The following is a 12,837-nucleotide window of genomic DNA, read 5'->3' as shown; positions in this document are numbered from 1 at the left end:
CAAATTCAAAACAAAATGGAAGACGTTTTGGTATGGTAAATGATAATTTAATCTGTTTACTCGACAATTGCTAGGATTTTACCTTTCTAAGGATGAAAATGTGCTGCCGTGCTTTACATTCGGATCTGTCATTTAATTTTGTAGAAACATCTAAATGAAAAGACAGAAGATAAGGGCAAAGTGCAAAGTATTTTTCATCTTTTGAAAGTGTACGTGACCAATATCGTCCAGAATCCAACCAATGGAAAGTACAGGAAGATAAGAAAAAGTGAGAAGTTGTTTAGGTTGTATTTAATGCGCCTAAGCAGAGAAAATTTCGCGGATTTCACCAGTATGGATCAAGATATCCATTTATGGGACATTATTTCTTAGTTCATTACCATAATAGGCAGCCCAGCGAACAAGGTGGATTCGTAAAGTTTCGTCATTGGACGTAATCTTAGAAATAAACATTGTTTACAGGGCTGCCTATGACAGTACTATAATTCAGAGTTCAGCCTTTCGCCCCATTTTGAATATATTGTCAAGTTGCATTTTGAGAATTATTTAGTTAGATTTCTGATTTAAACAGGTAACCCAAAATTTCATTCAACAATCTGGAGTAATGAGGATGCAAGGTCTTTTCTACTGTTAGCAGGTTTTGAAGAGGTCAGCACATCTCTAAACCATTCCTTTTGTATACACTTCATGTAACATTGAAATGTAAGCACCACTCAACTCAACCGTTTTCAACCAATGTAGTTAGTTATATGTTATTTAGTCCAATGATTTCCTGGAACTACCTGAAGGAGTTCATCTTCATGAGGCCAAGACTATATTGGATGTCCTAACTACAGATGATGTCAAATCAGGTGCAGATAGCAATACCCAGTCTTCCACATCAACACAGCAACAACAATCAAGCAGTGTCCTTCAGCTGAGAGGGTCATCAGGTACAACACAGTATGTCTGTGGATAGTACTTTTCCTAATGATTTTTTTCCATGAGAATCATTTCAATATTTTTTAAATGAAGAATGGACATTACCTATAGAAAGCCCTGATATTTTTGTCCAGTTTATATTGCAGTCAGTGACACATTACATCCCCCACATACCTAAATATATGATTATGAAACTGGATATCTGGGCTACATTGGGTCAGGGCTTTTCTATAATAACATTTAAAAAAAATTCCATCTAATTAGCTTGTCTTGATACTTGTATATTAGATTCCAGTATGTTTGATGAGACTTCAAAACCAGACATGACTCTCTTATCATATATGAAGGAAATGGGTAGGAAAAAATTCATATTATGTTGTCCTACAAGACATCTTGTTCCCCCACTGGGGTTTTTCTTGATGTAAAATATATCCTATTGTTTAAAGGATTTGATGTGGCTGTTGCAGAAAAGGCTCTGATCATGACTATGAACCAAGGAGTTCAACCAGCAATGGACTGGTATGTTTGCAATTCCTGGAGCTATTTAAAAAATAAGAAAAAATTTCCGTGTTTCTATACGAGTTTGGGAGAACGAGAAATAATCAGTGTTTTTCGACGTTAATGTCAACAGGATAAACAGTAATCCTGGTAAAGTGAGTGAAATTCAAATGGCACAATTTCATCAAACCAGCTCAGCTGATAAGACAGTTGAGCAAAATCCAGCCAAAACAGGCGATGTCGCTAAAAGTGAGAGAGGGACTGGATCGAGCACAATAACGAGTCCCGTTTCACGTTATCAAACAACGCTTGATGAAAGACATCGATTTCAAGAACGTGTTAGACTGGAGGCAATTGAGGCTGCAAGGTTATTTCATGATATTTTGCTGTTAATTTTCTAAGAAGCTTCCAAAACAAGGTTGTATGCGCCGTTCGTGTAGGCTGAGGGGTGGATGAGTAAAAAATCTAGCTAAGTTTGCAGAGTTATCCATTATTTCAGTAGAACAAGTTTATTTGCAACGGTCTAAGACTAGATATTTCATATATTATCATTGTAAAATTTGTGAAACTGTTTATGATAAAAGTTGTTTCATTTTCCGTTAATTTTGCGCAGCGTTTGTAAAAAACCAATCTTGCTATCAATTTGTACCGAATTTGGTGAATATTTTCGTTGCAGATTAGAAAAGGCCGAGCAAAAAAGACAAAAAGAATATTTGTTAAAGAATTTGGAGGACGAGAGAAAAGAAAGAAAAGAAAAAGTAATTCCTAGAAAGAGTGATTTCTAGTTAAACTAAACCATTTGAGCCCCGATTGACCTGGATCAATCGAAATTATCATGTGATGTTTTGGTACTTAGGGGGAGAGAGTCAAAACTATGAGAATGCAAGATGGCTCTGCCACAACGACAGGGGAAACTGGGGAGAGACCGCGGGAAGCTGGGGAGGATGAAAACAATAGCATTTCGCTGCGAATAAGGTTACCCGATGGAAGAGTTAGTATAAATTATAGAATATTAAAAAAATGAAAATTATTGTACTTTTTAAACCAGGTGATTTCGCGCTCATATTTTAGCCAATCAGCGCCCAGAAAGTTTGTCAAGATAGAAATCATTTTTGCAGCATTCAATCTATTATATATTTTGTTATTCTTTGTGAAATCAGTAGAAATATTGTGATTAGGTTTAGTTACAAGAACTATAGCTCCGACATAAATTTAAAACCGAGCTAAAGTATATTTCAAGGAATTTTAAGTTGTTTCACCCGAAAATAGATTTTTATATGACAACTAGCCCCAGTTTTTTCCCGCCATTTCAGAGTCACGCGGATTTATCCAATGTAAAATGTGGGATAGATTTTACTCAGAGTCGCACAGGTTTTGAGCATCATTCTTTTATACCATGCTCGAAAAGGTGTATTTTGTTTTAGAGCTGGTAGCCAACAAAGGATATATTTGGGAATATATGACTGGTCTCTTAAAAGATGTTGTATTTACATTTTTAGATAAATAATCTGAAATTGGGGTCGCACAGTTGTTTGGAAGAAATATACAAGTATGTCACATAGACACGGTAGAGAAAGCATTAAATTAGCATGTACTTCTTAGAAGCGTGGTCAGAAGTGTTTCATCGGATATTGTTCATGCATGTTGAAATATAGTTTTTTTATTTAGGCATATTTCCAGTATAAGTGGGTTGAAAGAGAATGATTTCGTCATCATGACAGTTGCACCACAAATTAAACTCACCGAAAAGGGGAAAACGCTTGACGATCTTGGTAAATATTCATATGATTTTGTATTAAAAGAGAATTTATCTATTTATACACAATTCAACGTCCATTTCAAATGGGTCCCATGGGCTCTGATAGTGCAGAGCACAAACAATGATGGTGTTAACTGAAAAATAAGTTACGTTCAACTCCGCCGAGGTTTGCATCCAAATGGTCGATAAGTATACGAGATATCTTATCCTAGGTTTAAAATCACAGGAGACTCTGATCGTACAACGTGTTGACCAAGCTGGAACTATGTCAGAGGGCCATGGAACGTGTTAGTAAGAGTACTAATAGCGTACATACTTTAAGCATGTCAAGAGTACTAATAGCGTACTACCCAATCAGAATGCATGAATATTGATTACTTCCGGTAAAAAGGTACATTATCTACCATTTTACATGAAGTATTAAAAATTTAGGCATTCTGGATCATGAATGTTCTGGATTTATAGCTTTGCCTGAAAATTTAAAGATATAAACAAGTAGTAAGCCGAATAGTAGTTGAATTAAAACGATATTCCTCTTTGTTGGTTTCATCACACAGTTCGTCAAATCTTGGAGGTGAGAAGTCTTGCACATTGGGGCGATGTACAATGGCAGAACAGAGATCAACTGATTGTCGCACAATTTTATGTTCCGAGGTATTAATTATAAAGAACTACAGTTTAATTGTTTATCGTACAAAGTGTATGAAAATTCGGGATTCAACTCACTGTCTATTGCCTTTTTTATTGTCTATTGACTATTGTTAGCACATCAATGCTCAAATAAGCACTTAAGTGCATGACATTTGTGTTTATAATATATTTTGTGTACTTGTGGCTGCAGCAGATCAAATTCTAACAATAGAACACTTCATATATTCACATGTCTGTCCCTCTTTTCTCCAGTGAAGATGATTGGGAAAGATTTGAAGATTTAAACCGCAAATTTGGAATCGATGAACAAGCTCTGTTTGTCCGAATCAATTTCGAGTTAGAACCGGTAGGAGAAGAGCGTTTATTTTGTTTATTTCAGTGTATTTTACGCAAGGCTGTCTGAACTTCAATCACATTGTTTACTTCACAGGCTTTCAAAGAGGTTTACGATTTAGAATCGTTTCCTTCTTACAAGTTGTTGTGGAATAACGAGGTAAACAGTAGCATACACATTGATGCTGGTTTAGATGCTGTTCATAAAATATGACCTTAATATCAAATAAATAGCTTCTAATCTTTAAATGCGACACTTCAGAGCACAAATTTATAAACCAGTGTTACAACTTTAGGCTACATTCAAACGAGCAACCCAGACGAATTCGAGCACTGTTCGAAATTCGGTCATTCACGTGTGAGTTAATTTTGAGTTAAGTTCACGTGCATTCGATTCGGCAAAGGACAAGTGCCCCCCCCCCAGTAGAAAAAATTGAAGATAAACAAGCTTATTCACAACCTCGTACCCAGGGTCTTTAATTATTTTATTCATAGGATTGTTTGAAAACCTTAATCTGAATTTCTCAGTCAAAAAGATGGTGCTAAGTGGAATAAGGCGCGCAAGGCATGAAGATTATTGGCGGTTAAAAATAAATTATTAGGCTTTAGATATCAATTATCTTCATATTTTATAGACATTATTGAACATTACTGACCCGGAGTGCTTGGAAACGTCTATCAGTGAAAATATGCGTGGCCCTGTGGCGGAACGCGTCGCTGATGGAGAGTGTGAGGAATACTTTGATCCAAGATGATACCCATGTGATCTAAGGTAACATCAGCTACGATTTTGCTGGAAAAATAATCTTCCTACAGATTATATTCCTCCATTCTACCGTTTTAAAAGCCTATTTTGTACATAGGAGAATGCATCACCGTGATTAGGCTAGGTCGATATATAAACCTAGCCATAAGAAGAAAGTGCTGTATTTTTTTGCGCGAATGACGTGGGTAAAGCGCGCGATAAATTACAGCATCTCCCGCACGTGATGCGCACACGAGACTGGAAAGAATGTTAGAATTAGAATCAACAACTGGGCACGCATTGAAGAATTTCGCTGACCCAATTTCTCACCATTTTCGTACAAACGAAATGGATAAAAAATTTAAAAAAAACCGATTTCGAGTAGTTGGATTATCATGAAACTTTACTCGGGGTTTTTTCATAGATTATTTTTATAAGGGACATCAAAGAACTTATATTCGTATAGTATGATAATTTATTATATTTCTAACAATTTAACTCCATATACAAATCAAATATATATAAAGATTGTACATGATTAATGTTGCAAAATAAGGCCGGAGCGTGTTTTCAAAATGGGCCCAGGCTAGTAACGAACTCTGTAGTGGTGCTGGCATTGTTTCTAAAATTCGAATATCGTAGAAGTTGAAACGTAATAAGCTGTCAGTTGTTCTACTTAAAGGGGCTATCGTGCGTTTGTCTCGTGCTTGTAAGAAAAGCATAAGTGACGCACTATTGAAGTAAACTCAATGTATATCTGAGGTGAGTAATGAAAAAGTTGCTTGATAGAACAAATGAAGCAAACAAGGCGCAATTTTAAAATAAGGTTTGCTCTTGTAGTTTTTATTCTGCATTTGTTGAAAGACACTGGTCAGCCTTTTAAATGATGGAGTCAAACGTCGAACGATTACCACCATGGGAAATTAACTAGGGAAAGCAATTAAGCATAATTTAAGCTAAATAATTAAATGTTTTTAACATTTTGAATGAGAAAAACATTGTGTTCGGCAATCATTAATTATGCTTGAATTTCCATAGTTAATTTTTTATTGATTAAGGTGGTTATGCGTTTTAGTTAATTAACCATCACTCAAAAGGCTTCACTGTGCCTTTGAACATGCTTCTGAATATATTTTGTCACAATTGTATGTCACTGTATGTGATTTCAAACTGTCTCAGGAATTATAATAACCTACAATCTTGGAGAACAAGGGTTTCATCTATAACCTTGATGAGCCAGAATCTAACCAATGTTCAATCAACTGTCTTGCGATTGCCTGTCTGGGCGGGAACCACAAGGATGGTGGCTTTGAATGATCAACAACACGGTTACTCGCGCGTCTTACACTATCCATACTGAACCATTGCGCATCCTCGAGTTCCTCTTTATCCACGATTATCCTGTCTGTGGTGGCATGAGCTAGGCAGCCAATCATAAGCTGCGTAGGGTACGGCCAGAACTGAGAGGAATGGTACTCGACGAGACCCACGTGGATACCGCTTTCTTCAAGCACCTCGCGTCTCACGGCATCCTCAATTGACTCCCCTGGTTCCATGTATCCCGCAAGACAGGAATACATCCCCGCTGGAAAGACTGGTTTACGACCCAGCAAACACTCTGTGCCATCTTGGGATACGACTAACATGATACCAACCGGATCCATGCGAGGGTAGCTCACATTAAGGATTCCTCGTTAAATGAAAGAATAGAGACATCATTACATAAATTCAAAAAAATGACGCTGCGTGCAATCCCGCACCCAGGAACTTCATTGATGAAGAAATACCGCCTCATTCAGCTACTATATAGAGTTCAGGTTTATCGCGTTCCTTTTTTGACTGATCTGTATATAGAAGCTGAACGCATCGTCATGTGTTTTCCGATAGAGTGCCTGGGATTGGAGACTATTCTTAGCGTCATCAATTTTTATCGCTTTGTTAGGGAATGTGGAAGAGTCAGGGACTGTGTGACTAACGTCTGGTGAGATTTCAACACGTACAGCATACTAAGGCCTGTTTTCCACTTCAACCGTATCGTAACGTAACGTAGCGTATTTCTTTGTTTCCGAAGTATTCAACCAGAACTAATGACTTTAAAACAATGAGATACGCTACGTTTCGCTACGATATGATTGAAGTGGAAAACGGCCTTAACTAAATAACGGTAATGCCTGCAGACCGCAATATGAAACTGGACGCAAAACATCTGGTTGTATTTTCTCTCGACTACAAGACTTACTTTTATTTGAATCACATTCATTATTTGAACAACTCTGCTTGTAACCGCCTTCGTCCATAGACACAGCATTTCCGCATCTTGGGCAGAATCTGTTAAACTGATGCCACTCAAGTATCGGCCGTGCTTGGGCCAAGATCGTCGCATCTTCTATGTGGACTTGCAAAAACCCCGGTCGGGGCTCCAGGTATTCCGTTCCTGGAAAGGCTTCCAAGAATTTCGACGAGGCATCGTTGATCCTACCAATATCAACAGCAAACCATGCGAAATCATCAATCGCCTCTTCGTCATCATTTTTTGTCAAACTCTCCTCGATTCCAAGAAATACAATGTTTTTTAGCCGTTCCTTGTCCTTTCCAAGAATACTGCACAATTTCTCGTAACTCAATACCGCCAAACGAAATCGTTTCTCACCGGATAGTTTTGCTGCTAGTGGTTTTAATTTGCTAAATACGACGTATTTTGACTTTGGGTTTTTCATCTGTTCGTTCAGCCATGTTGTGTCTTTTCGTTTGTCCGCACGTCGGTTCAAAGGCGCGTGGCTAAAGTAGTTCACCGTCGGGTATTTGACCGATGTTAAAGGTTTTTGTGAATTTAGTAAATTTATTGCTGCTCTCGACTTAAAATGCCTTGCTATGTCGAATGCTGTTTGCCCTTGGTTGTTTCTGAGAGTTGTGTTCGCTCTACAAAACAGATTAAGATCAAAACGTGAACATTCTTTCATTATTTGCCTTCAAATACCTCGATAAATGGCAGTAAAGAAGTGAAAGTGTGCTGTTTTTATGGAGTTGAAACTAATGGTGGATGTTGGGGGTTGTTTGTATGGATGGAATAGATTGCAATTGGGAAACTTGATTTAAACTGGTTGGCAACTTGGTTGTTTTGATAGACCATAGACAATCAAAGAAAATACATATTATATTTATTTGATTGTCTATGGGTAGACCCAATGCCTTGCAGTTCTCTTCTAGTGTTATCTCAATATTTGTAGGGCTCCAACTGTGCTGTCGACAAATAAAAAAGCATCTCTTGCTGACTAAAGTGGCAAAGTACGTAGCACAAAATACATACAAAATGTAGCATTGCAGTATGAAATACCTCTAAATGCTCCTTATTACCTGATCACTACACAAGGTCATAATTGTACTCTGTAAAGTTGCTGTTGGGGGGAGCAGGATGTTGTGACACAGTTCAACTATTCGAAATATGTTATGAAAAGCCATCAGATAACTGGTTCAGTACGGAGTTTTATTATGGAGTTACCTGGTTCAGATAACTGGTTCAGTTCAAATATTTAAGAAGGGATGTACACCCACCAAATTTGTAATAGTGGCTTTCTTATACAATTGATATTACACTAGAAATCAGAATCAATTACAGATTAATGACTAATTTGAAGCGAAAAATACTTGTTTCTTATTCCTTTATACTTGATATACTTAAAATAAAATAAAAATAAACTGGATAAAATAAAAATAAAATTTTACCTTTTAATTAAAATATGTCTAGGAACAAAGGCCATATTATTTATTATTTGCAAATTGAACAAAGACCATTTTCATACTTTTTATACTTTATTCTAATATTTCTAATAATATTAAAATCAAGTGTTTTAAGGGAGTATATTTATTATTTAAAAATCTTTCGCAAGAATTCATACCTTATGTTACTATGTAAAAAACCTTTACGTGCAGATATTTTATTGCAACATCGATGAGCCCAGAAAACCGACCTTGAAGGAAGCATTTTGAAATGCAAGGAACTGGGATGAATATTTGTCGATGTGTCAAGCGAAATGCCACGTTAATACATAACAAATCGATTAGAATCGCTTCGTGATTCGCTTTCGCACGATTGCTGAGCAAATGGCCGTCCTTTTGTTTACAACTTGTACGCATGCTCAAATAAACTATATACTATCATATTAGCGGTCGAGTCGTGCGAATTTATAAAATATTTCGCATTATAAAGCTGCCTTTTGAGGGTTTATGTGACGTACTGACCTGCGTTTGATTATTTCCCGTGTTATTTCGACATTGTTTTGTCGGACTGCGAACATTAAAGCGCTCCAGCCGTCTGAATCTTGCACATCTATAGAGCTGAAGCTGGAATGGTCGACGCCATCTTGTTTTGCCAGAATCGTGCGTGCTTTGACCAAATCATTGTCTTGAATTGCTCTAAACAAATCTTCGGATACAGGATTGTCGGTCATCGTTCAGATTCGAAAAATTGCAATTGAGCAATAATGGATGTCAAATCCAAATTATTAAATATATTACAATTTACACGGAGCTCTTGAAAGGCAATGCTACTCCCTAGTCCTCTGATTGCGCTCGACCTTTAAATTATCCTTTTATTTCCTTTCATATCTTAACATACAGGGAGCACGTGATTGGCGACGAGCCGACAATATCACTTATGTATAGTTTTTAGGGTAAATTTATTTATTCTTTCACTGGTTTTACGGTTTACTCTCAAAATGGCGAATATTTGTCGACGTACAAAAAGCAGAAGCACCAAAAAAGACTGTAATCTAATTTCAGTTTTCATACGCAAATGGGGCTTGGAGCGAGATTGGAAACCCTGGTTATCGTCCTTGTTCCCAGGTTTTCAGTAATGCTCAGTAACCCAGGTTATATATTCGGCTCTTTTGGGTCGATGGACTTGGCGATTCCTGCCCTTATATAGAAAACCACGAATTAACAGACACGCAGGCATCTTACCAAAACTGATTTCTCTATTGCCGAAGGGAAGAGCTTGTTAAGATGAAAAAACTTGGTTAAAATGGACTTCCTTTTTGAACTTGTTTCTATATTCGTTCGTTTATTAGCTTGCTGCAGTCGTAAATTTCAAAAAGACAACCAAATCTCAGTTTAACCGAAGATTGATACGGAATGTTCCACGCGTGTTTCAATGTTTTAATAACTAGAAGAAAAAAACACTTTCCACTTGAGTTTACGGTTATGTTGAATTTACTAACAAAGCGGGATATATATTAGTAGAAAAGCTTTACAATGATCTGGACTAAGAACATGCATAAAAAGTTAAGAAAATGTAAGATACTATAAGATGTCTGGAAATGGGACGATATTACGATAGATTTTACGTCTAAACCGATATTCCAGTATTCGTCAAAAGAGAATTTAGGTTAGAAAACTACCCAGGAACAAGCAAGCGACGAAGAGGACAGATGTATGTGTGACAACTGACGACGCTGATTTTCCGCCACCAGGTGTGTTTGTTGAATTCACGGTGGATGAAGCGGACATTTCGTTTGATATCGTTGCAGGACCAGGCTTAGGACCAGGCTTTTGCATCGTACGATTAGATACGCCCTGATCATGCGATGCAGAAGCAGTCGGGAGAGGGGCTACTGGCAATGTCATATTGACCGTAGCTGTATTTGCCGTTTTGACGTGAATACTAAAAGTTGAGAGAAGAAATGGTTAATAGACCTTTCCCCTTTTAGCTTTCAAGCGCGCTATGCGTGACGGTAGTTGATTATCAAGCAACTTTAAATTGCAATATCGCTCTGCATGCTTAAAAGCGATTTTGTTTGTACCGATTTGTCACGCATTGCGCGCTTGAAAGCTAAAAGGGGAAAGGTCTATCGTCAGGTGGTACATGTTGGTCCTAGAAAACGGTGACTATAGCCACGGTGTGTAGTTAAAAAGAGACTTGACATAATCTAAGGGGCTGTTTACATGAGCCCGGTTACCCGAGATTCAACGAAGCGTGAGATGATTTTGAGGTATTGAAATGAGCCGATAACATCATCCTGGAAAACTAGCCTGGAATAATATGCTAGCCTGTCGTATATTACCAAATGCCTGAACCCTTCAAAGATGAACCGGATTAAACTTTCAGAAAGTGATTGTTGAGAAAATTTAGTTACCAAACAATCACGTTTCCCTTTGCGAGCGCTAGCTTCAGCACAATATAGGCATGCAGTTATAACAGTATGGTTTCTCGAGTCGGAATCCTTAAAGTTATTGTCTTTCCCCAACTGTTTGTTGCTTTCCATGTTTTCTGTCAGAAAATCACATTTAAACTCTACGTTTTGGCGACTATTTCAGCTACACCGCCAAGTTTTTAGGGCAGTAAACGGAGTGAAATATCTCTAGACAGTTGCCCTAGCGTTCAGTTACGCTACACCTTTTAAATCATTGGAATGAATAGAATGCTTTTCTTGTCTCGACGATTGACATCTGGAACAATAAGTTATTTTTAAATTACTTATTGCATGTTTAAAACATTACTTAACGCTGTCATTTTTATAATAAAAACTTTAACTTAACCTTTGGGTATATACGACAAACTGCTAACGGCAGACGTCGTGCTGCATTTGAACGTACATTATTCCAATCTCACCGCGAAATATATATTTCCGGGTACGGTATTGTTAAATGCATTGCTCATGATATTATTTCAACGCTGAAAAATGCAATAAGGAAGTTATAGATGTCAATTTGACTAATTTTAACACTTGGTTTCGGTACATTCAAACGTGGCTTTACACGAATCCATATTTGCATTTTTATAGGCGTAACATTAGCTTTGCAACTTCAACCTATAACAATAAAAATTAAAAGGCTTCTTGAGTCGGAACCTTTGAAGCGATAGTGTCTCCGCCCGCAAGATTATTCCAGTTTCCTTTCATGTAAATCATGATTTAAGTTTGGTACTGAAAACTAGCAAGTTCGCCACATTCCAAGACAGTGAAGCTCATAAAGTTTCTGTAGATATTCACCGCTCTTTATACTCGTAGTCTCGACTACCTCAAATTCTCTTTGTCTTTGAGAATCATTCTTTGTATACTATAAATTGTATGCCTAATCAATATGGAATGAATAGAATGTTTTTCCTTTTACGAAAATCATCATCTGAAACAGCAGGTTATTTTTAAATATATTGAACATTATACTGCTATAGTATTTATCAGCGATATCATTTTTGATAATAGAGGCCTTAGCTTTACTTATATAAGACGAACTGCTATCGGCAAACTTTGAATCGCGTTTGAAGTACCTAAATAACTGTTCAATGATAAGTGCCACTTCCGTGTACGGCTATAATTTGTAAAGGTTGTAGAGACTGCTGTCCATGAAATTTAGTCTAGAAAAAGTCTACAAACGAATTTTTTTCTGGGTGTGGAAGTTTACCTCGTCAGTTGGGGAAAAGTTGAAAAGAAAGCCATGCAGGAATGTGCATGTATTTGTCAGGAAATCCTAAATTTTAACACTTGTACACAAATTAACGTGGCTATATGTGTGTCAGGAACTTGTTCACGACGTGACCTCGCTTGAATTAATTAATAATTGACATAGGCGTAGTAATAGTTTTAGCTTCACCTTCACCCTCGCCTTCACCTTCATTAGCTTTGCAAGTTGTAGTTATAATAACTAACATTGAACTAATTTCTACAAACGCTCTACCTGACGTTATCCATAAAGAATGGAAACCTCTTTCGAAGCATATAAACTAGCATTAGTTATTATTTATAACGGCTTACCTCGTAGGCACTATTAATGATGACGTTGCAGTGGCAGATTCATAAACATTTGTTACCAATAAACATACAAGTACCAAAGATAAAGACCAATACATCTTTTCGTTTAATTTGTCGACTTCAGACCTCGCACAGCTCAGCTCAGCTCTGTTCCGTAGCGCTAGATTGCTTGAATGAGGAAATAT

General features: G+C 37.1%; 2 protein-coding genes and 1 long non-coding RNA gene across 5 annotated transcripts; 1 reads left to right on the top strand and 2 right to left on the bottom strand.

The window, feature by feature from the left end:
* On the top strand, positions 1–5,343 carry LOC114522573. Of its 2 annotated transcripts, XM_028543302.1 has the most exons (17): positions 1–30; positions 145–268; positions 572–648; positions 761–932; positions 1,210–1,275; positions 1,368–1,440; positions 1,553–1,786; positions 2,096–2,177; positions 2,276–2,410; positions 2,919–2,968; positions 3,088–3,191; positions 3,391–3,465; positions 3,736–3,832; positions 4,082–4,175; positions 4,260–4,322; positions 4,798–4,934; positions 5,026–5,343. In XM_028543302.1, exons 1-16 carry the CDS (start codon positions 16–18, stop codon positions 4,915–4,917), a joined length of 1,581 nt encoding a protein of 526 aa, XP_028399103.1. In that variant the 5' UTR covers positions 1–15; the 3' UTR covers positions 4,918–4,934; positions 5,026–5,343. The 2 variants fall into 2 exon arrangements, with proteins under 2 accessions (XP_028399103.1, XP_028399102.1); XM_028543301.1 differs by having other exon boundaries at positions 4,798–5,343.
* A 35-nt stretch (positions 5,344–5,378) lies between these two features.
* LOC114522655 (peroxisomal NADH pyrophosphatase NUDT12-like) lies at positions 5,379–9,468 on the bottom strand. 2 transcript variants are annotated; one of them, XM_028543389.1, is made up of 3 exons: positions 9,147–9,468; positions 7,147–7,826; positions 5,379–6,597 (listed from the first exon to the last, which is right to left on the bottom strand). In XM_028543389.1, the coding sequence occupies exons 1-3, from the start codon at positions 9,353–9,355 to the stop codon at positions 6,128–6,130; spliced, it is 1,359 nt and encodes a 452-aa protein (XP_028399190.1). In that variant the 5' UTR covers positions 9,356–9,468; the 3' UTR covers positions 5,379–6,127. The 2 variants fall into 2 exon arrangements, with proteins under 2 accessions (XP_028399190.1, XP_028399191.1); XM_028543390.1 differs by lacking the exon at positions 9,147–9,468 and adding an exon at positions 8,804–9,109.
* Positions 9,469–10,040: 572 nt separating this feature from the next.
* Positions 10,041–12,837, bottom strand: LOC114522586. The gene is made up of 2 exons (XR_003686911.1): positions 12,656–12,837; positions 10,041–10,566 (listed from the first exon to the last, which is right to left on the bottom strand). It is a non-coding gene; the product is annotated as an uncharacterized LOC114522586 (long non-coding RNA).

This window comes from Dendronephthya gigantea, unplaced genomic scaffold (genome assembly GCF_004324835.1).
Source record: "Dendronephthya gigantea isolate DGI-Jeju-01 unplaced genomic scaffold, DenGig_1.0 000023F, whole genome shotgun sequence".
NCBI lineage: Eukaryota > Metazoa > Cnidaria > Anthozoa > Malacalcyonacea > Nephtheidae > Dendronephthya > Dendronephthya gigantea.
The sequence above is the reverse complement of the archived record's forward strand: the minus strand, read 5'-3'. Positions and strand labels throughout refer to the sequence as shown.